General features: G+C 37.7%; 1 protein-coding gene across 5 annotated transcripts in view; it reads right to left on the bottom strand.

The window, feature by feature from the left end:
* Positions 1-218: 218 nt before the first annotated feature.
* PRMT8 (protein arginine methyltransferase 8) overlaps positions 219-16,489 on the bottom strand; it is a 58,227-nt gene continuing 41,956 nt past the window's right edge. For all 5 annotated transcript variants that reach the window (XM_054654668.2, XM_077174150.1, XM_054654667.2 and 2 more), the window contains exons 6-11: positions 14,179-14,321; positions 13,708-13,795; positions 10,498-10,613; positions 5,864-6,014; positions 3,486-3,607; positions 219-1,673 (exon numbers count right to left, since the gene is read on the bottom strand). In XM_054654668.2, the coding sequence (XP_054510643.1) occupies positions 1,590-1,673; positions 3,486-3,607; positions 5,864-6,014; positions 10,498-10,613; positions 13,708-13,795; positions 14,179-14,321 (704 nt within the window). In that variant the 3' untranslated portion in view covers positions 219-1,589. The remainder of the gene's footprint in view (positions 1,674-3,485; positions 3,608-5,863; positions 6,015-10,497; positions 10,614-13,707; positions 13,796-14,178; positions 14,322-16,489) is intronic.

A 16,489-nucleotide genomic window follows, 5' to 3' on the forward strand; every position in this document is an offset into this window, starting at 1 on the left:
AAGAAGCTTTAAAACAACGGTGATGAACTAAATTGCAAACAGTATCTTTTACTGCTGAATTACAGTTTAATTTCAGTCTACATAGATACCATTTGATAAAATCCCCAGATCATATTCTTAAAACCATAAGAAAATGGAGGCACTGTACAGTTTCTGTGGAGGGAAAATCAATAGAAACAGGTTTCTAAAAAGCGAGAAGTTGACAAATACTGGCAAAATACATCTTCAAGTATGCTTTATTTGCAGGTGATTAAAAATATTTTTAGGCAAAAAACTAGTCAATCTTATCCAGTACAAGATAGAACATGATTTAGTGCCCAATGCCAGACGGACCGGAAAATGTGTCGATAGGACTGGTGATGCAGTTGTTGATGAATTACATATGATTAAATGGCCCACATTCATATAGTAAAAAGACCTGATACATACATATGAGGAATTATAAGCACTTAATATTTTAACAATAAGCAGGAGATTTGGTACAAAAAACAAGGGACTCAAGGGGACGGGAAAGCTACAGACATCTTAGTAATATCAGAAGCCATCGACATTTTTTTTTAAAGACATTAACTTGCTCCTGCAAATTACTGCACTCTTGATAATAGTATTTGCAATTTAAAACTTATCTAAAACATCACCAAAAGGTAACACGAATTCCTATTTTTTAAAAATTATTTTGTATTAAGAATTTTGCAAAGAACTGAAATATGGCATGGCCAAGAAGCATGAATTATCCACCATTTCAGAGACTTTGCATTCATCACATTTAAATACTAGGTGTCTGATTTCTGAAAGTCTCATGCAAAATCCAGCTATAAAAACTCACCACAGAATATTTTCAAGGATAAAAAGCTAATGTTTTTTAAAGCTCTGACAGACATCCAGTTGTGAAGGTGAATTTCAAAACTAATGGTCCACATTTTCAGAGGACATTCAAAAATATAGTTGTTGAACTTCCTGTAAATGCCCAGCTCTTATCTACACTTTGCATGGAATATTTACCAAAGCTATAACATTGGACAGTTAATGGAATATATCACTGCCTAGAGTAGCGCCAGAGGTAACATCAGTATCTCTCCATAACTGCGTAATGAGAATTAAATAATCACAAAACAAATTGCTATTATGAAATGACTTTTTTTTCCTCATGTACAATATATATATATTCATTTATATTGAATATAAGTCCAGTAATACTATCACAGTAATGTGCTGTAGTAGTCTTTCATAGTGAGAAAACTGCCCTAATCATCTTTAACATGCAAAGCTTGGAAGAACCAGAAATTCACAGTAAGTAATACAATTTGTATATGCATCTTCTGCCATCCTAAAGTTAACCAGAACACTCAAGACTGTTGCTTATTTTTTTTTCTATGTTTAACAAAAGCTACAGTTCTGTATACTGTACATTCACAGTGGGATCCCAGCCCCCTGTACTATCTGCAAGAAAGATCAGGTTACCACCCTCCATCAGAGTAAACATTCTAGTATTTAATATAATAATCTTGTGATCAGTTGTTCCTAGCTTGAAGCTCAGCAGTTCAAGACTTGATAAAATTCTCCTTTTCATCTCTCTGTGAGGTTTCTTGCTAACGCATTTTGTAGTCATTAGATACTGACATTTCACATAGCTGTCCTTTAAAATCCAAGTCTACTGTGAAATCCAGGTCACGCTGTAAAAAGATTTAAATGCAACATGTAAGTAAGACCATAAGTTTACTGTATTAATTCAGTTATCATTGCTTGGGTTGAAAAGACCAGCAGATTCAAGAGATTCCTGTGGTGGTTTCTAACTTCTGGTTTTAAATGGTGCTAACACTGAGAAAGCAGGCTGTAAGATGTTTAATAGCATTCACCATACAATCTGTGCTTAGGTCCTACTTCTATACTCTTCCTGAGGTGGATTTATTGTCCTGGTTACTTCCTGGTTCAGGAAGCTTCTGAAATGCTGTTATCATACGTATCCTATCAAAATTTTTATCTCCCATTGAGATGCTCTTAATTTAGGTTAAAGGGCTTCCCCACTAGGGGGTTGTTCCAGAATAGATCTAGTAAACTTCCCATTGTACAGTCATTATAATGACACGTCTTATAATGTCTTATAATGACACATTTTTAGGGAAGAGGCACTACACAGCCCTACAGAAAGAAGCTGTGTCTATGCAAGCTTTTGAAAACCTCCATGTTTCAGAGCAAAGCATCTGCAAATCCTTTTGAACCGAGGTGGTCTCTCTGTCTTATGACAACTATCAAGAGTGTTTTTATTTTAGCACCCAAATCTTCATTCAGGTGCTTACTGTTGTGTGAACAAATTTGAGATATTTTATTCATTTTTCCCCTCACTGAAAATTGATACATTCAAACCAAAAGAAAATATTCCAGTCCCCCTAGGACAACATAAGGGTGGGGAAACAGATTATTTTCCTCTTGCAGCAAGTAGCCTCAGGGATGAATGTGTTTGTTTTAATGCCAAGTTTATTTTGTGTTTATTTCTCCCTCTGTATCAACACTACCACATCTAATGCGTGTTTGGTATAAAAATGGAAAAGCAATGAAAAAGGGGAAGACAATGAAATGTTAAGATTTGTTGCAGTTAACAAATGCAGTTTTTCAACAATTACAACTGCATAGATGGATAACAGGTTATTGTAACTGCTGTTTACTGTAACAGAAAATGAAGAGATACTGCTGAAGATTTTTGGCAGACAATGGTCCAGTGTTTCTCCCAGAAGCCATAATTCTCATGTTTTGTTCTACCCAGCCATAGGTTGTCTAGCAGACTGTGTCTCACAGTCTCCTTACCGGTTAAAAAAAGCACAGAGGGATTCAGCCCATAGCAGGGAAACTGAGGAAGTTTTCAGCAGTCATGGTAGTGTGATATCCATCATGATTTAGCTTTAGTCTTAAATAAAGCATCTGTATTTTCTATGGAAAGGAACAATTTTTAAACAACCCTTTCACTCAATTAGTGAGTTCAAGTACATTCGATCAGTGAGTTCATACCAGCATTCCTCTGAAATGTGTTACTTAATTTCCTGTTGGACTGTCCTTGGGCACTGAGTGGCAAATCACTCAGTGCCCATAGATGTGGAACTGAAGTACTTACTCTTGATCACCCTGTGTTGGCAGAAGGGATCTTTCCACTGATTTCAGTGACACTGTGAAAAACCCCTTGCCTGCTTGCATCACAAAGTGTGAGTAAAGCTGATTGCAGAGGGCAGCTGACTCAGTGATGTATCTGAATCCTTTCTCACTTTCCATGCTAGCCTGCTTGCAGGCTGACTCCTGTAACTTCTGATATTCTAAATCGTTAGCATGCTTTACCATTGCTGTCATCAGCTTTGGTGAGGCTGTGACTGGAGCTCTTCCTAATAAACATGAATGCCTTTAGCACGCTCATTGTTTTATTCCTACGCATTTTCTTTATTGCTGATCATACCTTGTGGTCAGTAGAGGTAGAATTAGGATCAGGGATGCTGACTTACCACATTTTTTGCATTTGGTTTCATGGATATAGTCCCATAGATTTCTTCTCCTCGTCTCACAGTTAAATAGTCCTCCAAGTAGAAGACGGTTTGCTTCCAGTGAGTATAAGGAGCATCAGGTGCTAAAAATATATATATGGGTATCACTTATTGAAATTTCTTAAATGCCTTGCAAATCAAATTATTACTTGGAAACAATTGGGAAAAATCCTTTCTTTTCATAGAATACTTTATGTACTATATTAGCAAATATGCTTTAGAACACAATTCTGTTGGCTGTCTGGGAGTTGTCTTCCAATTTTTACTGGAATGTGTGAGATGCGAATCACACCCAGCAAGAAAGATTCCACAAAAAGGGTTACAGGGCAGGATAGGCACATTTTTATGCTTTTCTTTCAACCCACACATGTTCAAATTGGGAAAATCTTTACCACTAAGTGCTTTGAATTTCAGAAATCAAAATTAGTTCAAAAAGTAATGATACAAAAGCATGAATGAAAGGTCCATCAAAAATTATTAATCACAGTGCTGCAGATGAAACATTTGACTAGTGATCCCAAATGAGCAAATTTTTTAGTTTCCAGGATAGAGTGGATGAAAGGGCATTTGCACCTCTTTTGGGACTATTAAAAGGCATTTTGAGCAATTTGCCAGAGATGGAAACTGGTCTAAATTAATTTCTAGTCTTGCTTAGCAGAATCACTTTGATGACCCTTTGCTATTTCAGGTTTTTAATTTACTTCTTTGGTTCTCTTTCTGATTTAATTTCAATCTTTGAGCAGTGCCTAATGAACTTGTATTGGTCACTTTTTGTTCCTACCATTCTTGTAGTGAAGAGCAAGTAGGAACCTAAGAATAGCTGTAGGAGCTCAAAGACTTCCTAACTTGGCAAAAAAAGCCTCTGATAAATTTATTTTTCTTCTATTTGTATCCCCCAGTCACATGAGGTCACTGTATGGTATCATTATTAAGACTTTAATAAAATAATGATTTTATTTCCTTTCAGCATCAATGTTTCAAAAAAATTACTTGGCTTTGAAAATTGTTTGTGACTGGGGAAATACTGATGCTTTTTTAAAAAACTGACGGGACAGGAATTTTTAACTCTTTCTAAAATTCTAGAATCAGAAGACCTATACAAACCAACTTTTTCCAGAAACTGTGCTGGAAAATTGGTATCATCGAAAGGAAAAGGATTTTACCAGATAAATTCTGTCTATGTGTCCAGACAGTTTTAATGACTGTTAATCCCAATTGTTAAATGAGATATCTTCTTGTAGGAGTTCTGATCCAGACTGTTTACCATTTGGACATGGCTGTGTAAAATTTCTAACTGAAAACATGTCAGACTAAAACGAAATTGAATTTATATTCTAAGTCATAACTGCTGACTTGTACACACCCACATAGTTGTGCACATGCCCTTGTGTAGGGCCATGTTCCCTAGAAAAGCCTGACATACCTAGAAACTTGTGCCCTAACAACAGGGGGTGTGTGTAATGCAGGCCCAGGTGTCCAAGTCCACCCCAAATTAAACACTTATTCATAATTTATAAAATACATATCAATGAAGCAGTGTTTTGACATGTCCTACAAACTGGTGAATTTTACTGAATTCGTGCAGCTTTGCCAACAGACACCAGCTGAGAATCTTTACCAGTCTTCTAGACAGTGGTGACCTTCAGCAGCAGATGGCCAAACAACCTTTTTATGGAGTAATTCTTCTTCACCTACCATATCATGATAAACTGAGCAGAGGCAGAGAAACACTTCACCCTCCTGTCTACACAAAGGCTGTCAACAGGATGAGGTTTTTGCATTTTTTGCAAGACTCTCTGGTTTATTCAGTCTGGTAAACCATGCCTTAAGGGAATGGAGTTGTTCCTTTAAATATCTGCTCACCAAGGCAAGTTAGTGTTTCACATCTGGGTTGTTAGAGACAACTCACATAATCAGTATGTGTCTTTTTATAGCTTGGAAAAAATGGTAGTTTTGTTCTAGGCTCTGGGGCGAGCTTTGTTGGGTTTTGGATTTGGGTAAAACTAGGATGCAGAGCTGCTATTTCTCTCTGAGCCAATAATTCTCTGTCTAATCTGAGAAACTTGACACAGGATTTAGATATAACTGGTGAGGGACATAAATTCACAGGTCATAATTCCTGCTGAGCTCAAAGCTTGATAGCCATTGTGAAATTCTGCCTCTGTTTCCACAGAATTCCTATAAGCAGTTGTCCTTTCCCTATCCTGCTCACCTCCACCAAATAATTTTTTTCACTGAAATTCAAATGTGGTGGTACATCAAACCTTCCTGTACCATCTAACCAGCAGCACTGATAGACTGATAGCAACAGATATGAAATTAAAAGAAATATAGATTACCTGTAGAAAATCCCATCTTCTTGTGGCACTTTGTAAATTCAATATTAAAATAGGTGACCAAGGCATGAATGTAATCATTGCGTTGAATTTGGAGGCAGAATGCAGAAGTAAATTCCAATTCTTCAGTCTTCACTGTATAAATATCTACTTCCTGTTTGGAGGAGAGAGAAATGACATTTACATGCAGATGTCTGTGACTCTCAGGTTAAGTGTTAAAATGAGGTACTTTAGTATTTCATTTAATGATCAGACACAAAGATGACTGGCAGCTTTTTAAAACTGTAAGAAATCAGAGGTATATTCTACTATATCAAATAATGAGCAAATGAGGCAGTTATCTGACTAAGCTGACAGAGAGGACACTCACTGAAGAGCGTGTGTGAATGGGAGGGAATGGCAGGGAGGGGCTGTAGGAGCTGGGGAAAATCAGGGTGAAAAGGTGCTCTGATAAATACAGGTAGATGTTGAAATGGATATATAAGTCCAGTTCAAGATCTTTTATCATCAGGGACTGTCAGCATGAGGAAAGATGCCAGAGTTGGGTTTTTAATAAAAATAACCTTATTTGTTTTTGCATCTCCGGAAAGGAAAGTGATTTGACAGTGTCAAGCAGTCAAAACATTTGAGGCACAAAAGGAGCCTTCTTTTTGATGGTGATGCTTTCTAGTTCTGTTTCAGGTAACTGATTTCAAACAGTGAGCACAGGGATTTTGCTCTTGAACAAGACAAACAAATTATGTCAATCATACTATGGCTTGATTGCAGTAGTTGGAAGGGACAATGTAGTCTTCAGGATTGCTTATTTCCATCAATATTTAAATCCCACTGTTCAAGGCTTAAACTGTGTTTTTCAGATGGATCTGATTTTCCCAGCTAGGTACTGCTTTTATCTAGGTTGTTTCCAAAAGTTATAGTGATGATAGGGAGGACGGTAAGTCTGAAGTACTATCTAATGCTGTGGGAAATGTATGCACTTTCTGGTACCTTCATTACTCATTCTCATTGCCCTGGTACCCTTATTGCTCATGCACACAGGGAAACAGAATTTTTGTAGGCAGAAATCCCAATTTTCTCTACCAGCTGAAGTCAGGAATTGTGTCTCTGACCTCACCAGCATTTCTTAGGACTTGCACTACAAGAATGGAGAGCAGAGTCTAGACTGCCCATTAGAGGGCTCTTTTAGCCTCTTTTAGGGCACATTAGTGGGCTCTTGTAGAAATTGCCTTCTGTAATCTAAGGTAGGACTGCAAAAAGAAACATGGAAAGATGCAGCCATATTTCAGTTACTGAGGTCTTTGCATGGACCACATATGTGTTTCTGAGACTTGGAAGACTTACAGGGAGATGATTTAAGCAAGCCATAGCTTTGGCCTGTCTGGTTAACATTATTGTTCAAGATCAACTTAACCATAATAAAAATTATTCTACTGCATTGCAACGACACCCTGAGGCATTAGTGTTTATCCTATGTGACCTATGCATATAACTGCATATGCAGTTTTTTTTAAACTGTCATTTAAAGCTGTGATAACCTTAAAATGTTTTTGGCTTTTCCCCCTCAAAAGAGGGTAAGAAAAAAGCATGGTAGGAATGAGAACTTCTGAGGTCTCCTGGCAGAGTTCCACAGCAGCCTGCAAAATTTGCTTTGCCAAGCTAAACTGGACTGGTGGGTGATAGCTGCAGACTTCTGTAATTTTTGGTGTCTTTTTAGTGATCTCACTGTGGGGAAATTGGGACTTAAGTGTAGTGGTGAGGCACTTAAAAGGGAGCTAGCTTCCTCTCTCTGAGCTGTGTTTGCTGTGCAGGGTAAAGTGGAATCAAAAGCACTAGGAAATATTTTCATTAGAGAAGTCAGTAGAAATTTCTCCAAAACATTAAACAGATATCCTAAATAAACCTTTGGTCATTTCTTCAGTCCTTTTATTTTAGGACAGAAACATAGCTTTTATACAACACAAGGTAAGAGACATTTTTTATTAATTAATATAATTCTAAGAATGGCCAAGTCTGGTTTTGGTGATCTCCTTGAATTGTACTCTGGCAACCATACATTCTTATATAAAATGGCAACACTCATTACAGCTAACTGCACAGGAGACAAATGATAGAAACTGGAGTTAAGGTTGCTTCTAGAGTGCCATGGCATCTCTTTCCTGTTCTCCTTCCCAGACAGTCAGGTTACTCAGCTAGGACTTTGTGAGCATGGAAATAAGCTAAATGTGCAACTCTCGGTGGATGTCCAGGTTTGGTGGAGTTCTTTCATTTGTTTGTTTGTTCTTGGATCAGAGAAGAAAACACAACTGTTTTACTAAGTATGAAACAAACTTTTCCATATTTTTGAGCAGTGTTACTGAAAGCAGTAGGCCCCCAGTAGGACCCTGTACACTTATTCCTGAGTTCACTTATTGATTCTGGTGGTTTGAAGATGCTTTGTTCTCACTACTCTCCCTGGCTGATTTGCTGTGGATGTTAAACACAGGACTCGTATTTGGCAGGACAATTCCTGTGTCCCTCAGATGTATTTAAGAGATCATGCAAAAGAGAATGGCTCTCACAGCAGAGAGGAAGCTGCATTTCCTGCATGCACCACCCCTAGTGCACCTGTGGTCCAGTGCCTAAAGTTCCTTAAAGCATTCAGGACTTGAGTTACATCCACTTTCTGAGGAGTAAAAAAGAGGAAATTTTACTCAAGTCTCCAGCATGTCTGGGAAGTGCCATGGCTACACAGCATGCACAGTTGGTGTCTTATTTTGCTGATTTTGTAGAACCGTTCAGAGCATCTAAATTAAAATTGAATAATTGAAATAACTGCAGAAGCACAAGGCTCTGACTGGTCTCTGAGGAATGTATCTAGTGACTGGTCCATCCAATGACTAATGTAGAGAGAAAACCCAGACTCATCTGGTAGGCACCCTAAATTAGCTGGCTTTGGGTTGAATACAACCCTAAAAATCCCTCTGTGAATCTAATATGAACAAGCTGTGCTATCCAAAAGTGCTGTAATAAAACATTTGAATAATTAAACATTATGGCTTTGTTTATTCTCAAATGTTTTCTTAGGCTAATATTATTCTCTGAATTCACAAATATTTTCAGGAGGAAAGAAACGCATTTTATATAAATAAACCATGTGCAAAAATAAATTAAATTTAAAAATATATAACTACAGAGTCTGTTTTTCCTGCTCTCATATTGCTATCTTGAAGATAAATCTCCCTCCTTCATGCTTTTCATTGACAATTTCCTCTTTGCTTGATCGGTTTGTGAGATTAGCGACTGATTCTGGAATGGAGGGTGGTTTGTGCTTGTTGTCTTATTACCTGCTTTGCTCTCATGGTGCCTCTACATGGTACAGCACCATTCAGTTTATGGACAAAAGATGTCAAAACTAAATATAAAACCAGAATAGAAACACTTGGAAAATTGGTGTCTGTCATCTTAAACGGAATTACTTTCAAAGACCTTCTAAATAAAGTGTTGGATCTGCACTTCAATTAAGGGCGCGCAGCTTTTTATTCCAGAGCAGCTAACCCATTTTTCTCCCTGATCTTTTTCTCTCTGGACATATTTCATAGAGTCTAAATAGCTGTTTCTTTTGTGTGTGCTGCAATTGTAAATCGCTCTGGTTGAGGCTGTTTTCAGGCACAGCCATCTTGTGTTCCCCTCAGTGCAGATGGACTGTGCATGCATCCGTACTGATGCAGAGCTTCTGCTTCTGTTCCTTTTTGCTGCTTTCAGTAAAGGTTTTGCAGACTGGAGGCATGGCTTTCCCTTTGCATATGGGAATAGTTAATGCTGTGTTTTTCACTGGCAAAAAGTGAAAGGGAAAAGATAGAACTGATTCTTTGGGATAAATGAGCTCTTGGATTCATGGACCTGGTACTACCAGTGCTATTGATGCAGACAGCCTTGTTCAGGACAGTTGTTCCACATGAGGATTCCTTCACCTGAAGGGAATTTTAGAGCTTTCAAGTGTTCCTGCAGGCAGTTCCTTCATTGTTAACATGATCTTGTGAACAGGGTTTAGTGACCTCTCTGTCTCATGTAGAGCAGGGTACCAGTTAAAACTGGGTGCAGATGTTGGGGCTGAGAGAGAATTCTATATGAGGCTAAGAATTAGGAAGTTAGAGAAATAAATTGAGTTCCAATTCTGATCACATGTTCTGCACTTAATTATTTCATCATCAATTCAGAACTGATGCTTAAGACTTTCTTACTGCAAACAGAATCATTTACCCCTTCTCCTTAGCAGTACCCAATCAGTAATTTCCAACCGCTATTTACTAAAAGGCAGGGCAATTCAAATTCATATCTAAATATACCATGTCTCTCTTCATCCAGTATTTGCACATGTAAAATTTGTAAGACACAAAGAGCATCTTGCTTTTGGGAATTCCATAAGAAATCAAGGTATCAGTGTTCATGCTCAGGTCATGTGACAATATTGAGCATGTGAAACATGCAAGAACTGGCTAATCTAAAACTGTACAATTTTCCTTCATAGTGTGGCAGCATTCTGCAATGATGCCTTCTGCAGCTGCTTCAAAGCAAGCCAAACATAAGCAGCAGGTCCCAAAAGAACCCTGCAGTTAGGTGTAAACAGTCACAGTGAGGTATATTCAGAATTACCAAACCTTTATTAAGCAGGCGTTGGTCACCACTTGCTTTGGATCTACTATGTCCACCAAGGGCTCCTTCATGGCAACATCCCTAATACAGGTCATGTCAAAGCCGTACACATTCTCCCACCCTGTCAGTGCAAATGGATTTGTCAAAGTTAGCAGCAATAATAGAAAATATTTTTTTTTGCTTCTCACAAAGCATTTTTCTTTTGAAAGAATTTCTACCATCCCCTAATTTTCAGATGTCTCCTTCAGCTCTTTGCTCCCTGCCCCAGCTGTCTATGTCATCATTGCAATTTTACAGATAATGCAGTTCTGGCAAAATAAGCCCTCAATGTACATCTTTGAACAAGTGGCCCTTATTTTTTGGTGTCTCCAAAACTGTTTTATATGAGATTTGTCAATGATTTTTGTGGCTTTAGACGCTTGTGATTGTTGCCCAAAATCATCTGATACCAGGCTGAGTGTTGGGGTTTTTTTTTTGTTGTTGTTGTTTTTTTCTCATAGATTGCCACTCAATTGGCAGTTTACATGCTCTTTTGATTATTTAAGTAGTTTTAGTTTCAGCAAGTAAATTACTGGCAGGAGTAGAATTGCAGGTGTGTTTCAATAGTTGGGACTCCAGGTTTAAATCTGCACATATCTCATGACAGAAAAGCAAAACGTTCACTTTGAAAAGATTTAAAAGCCATGCCAATCCTCTATATTTGAATTGCTCTTCTGAGTGTTCTTATAGATGCTTCTTACCATGTTGAGGATTTTTTGCACAAAATGAAAACATTGAAAAATGAAGAAGTACACTGGCTTTGCTTTTAACTTTGCTTAACAAAGTGAAAACAAGAACCGTCAAACAAGTGAAATCTTTGTCTTCTGAAGCATGTAAGTCAAGGTCCATTCAGTGCTTCATCTCAAAATCTAAACTGAATTCCATGAGTGTTTTTATAAATGGCTTGAGCAAAAAACAAAGTAAACAGATAAACACATTTGTGAGCATGTTTGAAGCGTCTCATTTTTTTCAGAGCATAGCAATTGAGCTATTGGGGTTTCCAGAGGAGTATGGCAGAAAATATCATGTGATATAAAAATCTGCATATTCCTAAATTGGAAAAACATGGACATGAATGATTCTTTGATATCTCTTTATTATCTCTTTATTGGGTTGTGAATTTCTCAACATTTCAGGGGAGCTGAAACTTTTGTTTCAGGCATCATGAGTGTGTGAGAACTTCAGATTACATTTTAAAAAGTCATATATTTTTATGTGATTACTCAGAAAAGATTAACTAGGAAACCCTGAAGAAACAATTTATTAATTCTTTATTTATTATTGAGGCATCTATAATTTACTGCACATCAGCCCATATGGGATACCTTTGAAATATGTGGCCCAATCTGTCTTAGGGAGAGAGCTGTCACAGGAGGTAAAAAATAAAATTATATGTTTTACATTTTGCAGTAAATCAGAGTAATTGACTGTAGTAGTACTCTCTGGCATTAATCTTCAGTTAGAAAAATCAGAAGTTAGATTTTTTTAGAAACCTCATATTGCGTTATTTCTTTATCAATATAATGATTCTTGAACGCTCTTTAAAATGCTCAAGTCTGCATCTCATATGAAGACAAGACTCTATCCTCCTTAAGAGAGAAAAAGATGAAAAATTGAAATGTAAGGAGACACCATCAAGGACTTATAAATGGAAAGGAGAGACAAGATGGTGGTGCAGATAGTGGGACAGAAATAACTGCAGACACAGAGGTATATAAGGTAAGGGGGGGAAGGGAAATCAGGAGTGAAATCAGAAAGTAAGGTGTCTTAAAGGAAAACAACATTTTAGAAGAGGAAAAACTGACTGCACATTTTTTCACATGGCTCAAAATGAAACAATTTGAAAACAGATGTATTGTCTGTGAGAAAAGAAAAATATCAAAGTCTAGAAATGAAGACGTTCAAAAGCAAAATGAAAGATTTTAGGCCAAAATGGCTCTGATTCCTTTACAGAATGGATGCCTCATACATCCATTTGAATCTGTACATTTTGCAAGGAGTTTAACTGTCAAGGTCATCACATAGCTGAGGAGGAAAATCTAGGCTGTGCTTGAGGGGGAGATATAATCCTTCCTGGCACCTACAGAGACTTCTTGTCACTGCCCCACTGTACTTGGCTCGCTCTTGACCCAAAATAGCAATTTTGACCAACTGGCAGTTCTGTGTATTAGCACTGAATTTGATTATAGAAACACCAAGCCTCTTTTCTGGGAGGAGGTGAGAGTCAAGGAATGAGGAGTTAGGCATTTTTATTTAAAGGTTGTCTGAACCCACTAATTTAACCCAAATTTTCACATGTAACTTTGGTTAATAAATCTGCTTAGGAATTTTGTGGTTATTTTTTTCCCATAATGGAAAATACCTTTAAGTGAAACTGCTCAGCTTTGAAAAATAAATAAAATCAAGAAATGTTGAAAGGAAAAGAAGAATGAAATAATGTAAAACTTGTTCATTTGATCACAGCAGGAGCCTGGACTAGGTCACTTGTAGATGTCACTAACTACACCAGTTATTCAATACTTCAAGGAAACTCTCCCAACATTTTAAAAGCAAAGGAAATGTCAATTTTATCCATCTATGAAGTATTAAAAACCCCCAAATTAGAACCCTTTCTTAACATATAAGTGAAATTTAAATTTCTGATCCTTATGTTTAATTTAAAAATTCTCACATTAAAAGTTTTTTAAAAACTTATACGTGTTGTGGGTTTTTTTTCTTTTTGACAAGCAATCATGGAGATATAATTTTTTTCTAGGTTTATTTCTTCACATGTACAAATTATTTGCATCTTACTACTTTTATATTTTTGTTATGTTAAAAACAAAAATAAGGGCCTGAATGGCAAAAGAATATTACTGGGCTTTGTGGCTGTTATGATGGATTATATATTTATCAAAACAACAACAAAACTAAATCTCCTTTAATCCACATTTTAAATATAGCTAGAGGTATTAATATAACTCTAGGCAACGTCTTCATCAGTTTATACATGCATCTCTCCTTAGCGCTCTTTAAATTACTGCAAATTTCCTGAACTTATCAGCAGACCAACATTTTCTCAGAGTTCACATTCATATTGGAATTCTGGCCTGCAAAGAGATCACAGTAGGCTACTGGAAATGAAAGATTTTAGGGAAATAACCACAGAAAAGTGTTACTGGCAGGTGCTTACTCACAGTGAATTTTGAAGTCCTTGTACTGTCTGTCTTCAATTGCTACCACGTACAAAGCAGCTCGGTCTGGAAACATTAGCCCTCCAGGTTTCTGTTGATGAATTGTGGGGAAATGGATCTCGTAATCTATTCACCTGACAAAGACATCACATTTTGAACTGCACATACAAAAACCAGACAAGCACCCCTTGCATGCCTTTATTGTTTTCCTTCAGATTTGCACACCAGCTTTAGCCTTGCAGCCTGCGGCAATGCCATTAGACAGTGTCTAGGCAAACTTGGCCGGCCAGCACTTAATCAAAAGCAAAGCTCTTTCACTGAGGTTCCCTTTGTCATCTCCTCGTTAAAGCCTGGGAAATGGCACTTGGAGATGTGAGTGTGTCTCGTTATGGCGACAGTAGGGAAGGGAAAGCTTGTAGTCAGAGAGTAAATGGTGACTGCTCCAGCGAGGAGCACGGCATGCAGAGCACCTACCAGCCACTTGTCTCGTGCAAAGATGACTGTGTTCAACATTGACTCATAGAACAGACAGTAACCCATCCACTCGCTGATGATGATGTCTACTTGATCCACAGGTAATTCAACTTCTTCCACTTTACCTTTAAATATTGTGATTACTGAAAAGAGAATCCAAAGAAATATGTTTCACATAATAAAACACCTGACTAAGATCCTTACTGGTGAATGTCAGGCTGACCTTTTCAATATGATTCTCTTCTTGAATGCCTGTCCATAAGGCATGACTTCATGTGACTCAATGCACTTCACACTTTAAAAACTATTCAGAGTACATTTAATAAATAGCATTTTTAGTAGCAGTATAAAAGGAAAAAAAAAATTGCAAAAACCAAAGGCCAAACAAAAAACCCCACCATGTCTAAAAACAACAGAAAAATAGGTCTTACCTGGTTACCTGTATGATCTCATTTTAAAAAGCCCTTTAAAATTTGGCAGATTTCTAGATCATTGACCAAGTATAGCAAAGAATCCACTTAGAAGCATTTAAACATCCCTGCAGATTTACACACTAATGCTTGAATGTTGGGCCATATTTAGTTCAGTTGTAACAAATAATTTTGTTTTAGGACCACTACACAAGTCATCACTCATTCCTGCTTAAAAAAAAAAAGAAATCCTATTTAAAAATGTATTTTCAGCTTGTGCTAGATAATATTCAGTGTATGTTTCTCTCATGTTTTTATTGCTTGTTGCAGTGGATAAAGTCTCATGGTTCTGGATTCTTCCTTGAAAAGGTAACAGATGCACTTGAAATTTAGGAATTAGGTGAATATTTTACTTTCCATTACTAATTGATAAGATTACTTCACTACTCTTAATTAATGGCAATTTTTAATGACAGCTGTTTTTATTGATGAAATGGTCAACATTCAGTTTCAGAAAAAAATGAAGGTAATTTCATTTAATTTCATTTAATATAATTTAGCTAGAACTAGGTTAGCTGGCTGAGTCTGGAAGTGTGGGTTGAATGATTTATAGAACTCAGCCCAGGGAAAAGGAGGTTTTTCTTTCCCAAATACATGCAGTACTAGTATTACTCTAACCAGATGTGGCCACTTTATTTGCATAGCAAATTTTTAATCCAGACTGGCCCCCTAAGAAATTGGGAACACTCTGACTCAGACTGGTACCACAAAGTATCAGCTGTAAGAGGAACCTGACTGGAAAAGAGCAGAGTTCTCCTCTCTTTGCCATTATTTAAACTCATTTCTTTCACAGTTAGTAATTCAACAGTTCATCTCTTGTTATACTGAAGAATTTTCATGTCTACAAGCTCCAGCCATGAGTTCTCTTTAGTTCTCTTTTCTCCCAAGAACTTCCACTGCCCCAATTCTTTTGGAGTGAATTTTAGCACTGTTGACATCTGCCAGAATGACACACCTGGCTTTGAAGCCCCCTGCTTACACCCAGAACAGTCACAGTGTAAGCAGCAGCAGCATTACTGGTTCCTCCCACCTCTCTTCACTTCATAAGGCATCATGTGGGGACAGATCATGCTGTCCCCAGATGTATTGCATGTATCTGTTCTGGAAGCAGTGGGTTTTCCCTTGGTTCAGCCCCTTTTGCTGACTCTGCATTGCTCAAAACATTTGGGGAGGTGGGGAATGGAAAATTTCCATAAGCAACAAGATCCTTTGGCTCAGTACTTGGCTGCATTAAAATAGAAGTGAATGTGGGTCAGTGTGAAGTGCGAAAGGGTAAATGTTGGTTCAGGTGTGCAGTTTGCAGACCAAAGGAGGAGGCTCTGCTCCTGCCTCCACAGTTCCCCAGAGCCTTTCTCCTTGTAGAAACAGGAGGAAAAAGCAGAGATAAAAACCTTCTGCACCTTCTGGAGAACACTGGAACCTTCTAATGTATTCTGACAATGGTTCCTTCACACACAACTCCTCTGCTGGAAATCCAAACACAAATTGATCTGCGGTGTGCTATTTGTGTCTCTAGCCAATGAAAGCTGTTCTGGGAATGCACAGCCTCTGCATCCAAGGTTTAGGACAACCACAGAGGTCACACCTCACTGCTTTAGTGCCTTATCCCTACTGTGGAAAGAGTATTTTCTGCTCCTTTGCTTCCTTCTTTTCCTGAACCAAGAGTTGCATAGGCTGGCTGGCCCCTGGTATCCCACACCACTGCTGTTTCACACCACAACACCTGAATGCTCGTGATGTACAATAAATATTCCTCCCAGAGAGCTTGGGGTAGCCACAAGCTGCCAGTGACAGCAAGAAAGATCAGAGCAGATGTGAACCAGCACAGAAACTCATTCCTG

This window comes from Agelaius phoeniceus, chromosome 2 (assembly GCF_051311805.1).
Source record: "Agelaius phoeniceus isolate bAgePho1 chromosome 2, bAgePho1.hap1, whole genome shotgun sequence".
Lineage (NCBI taxonomy): Eukaryota > Metazoa > Chordata > Aves > Passeriformes > Icteridae > Agelaius > Agelaius phoeniceus.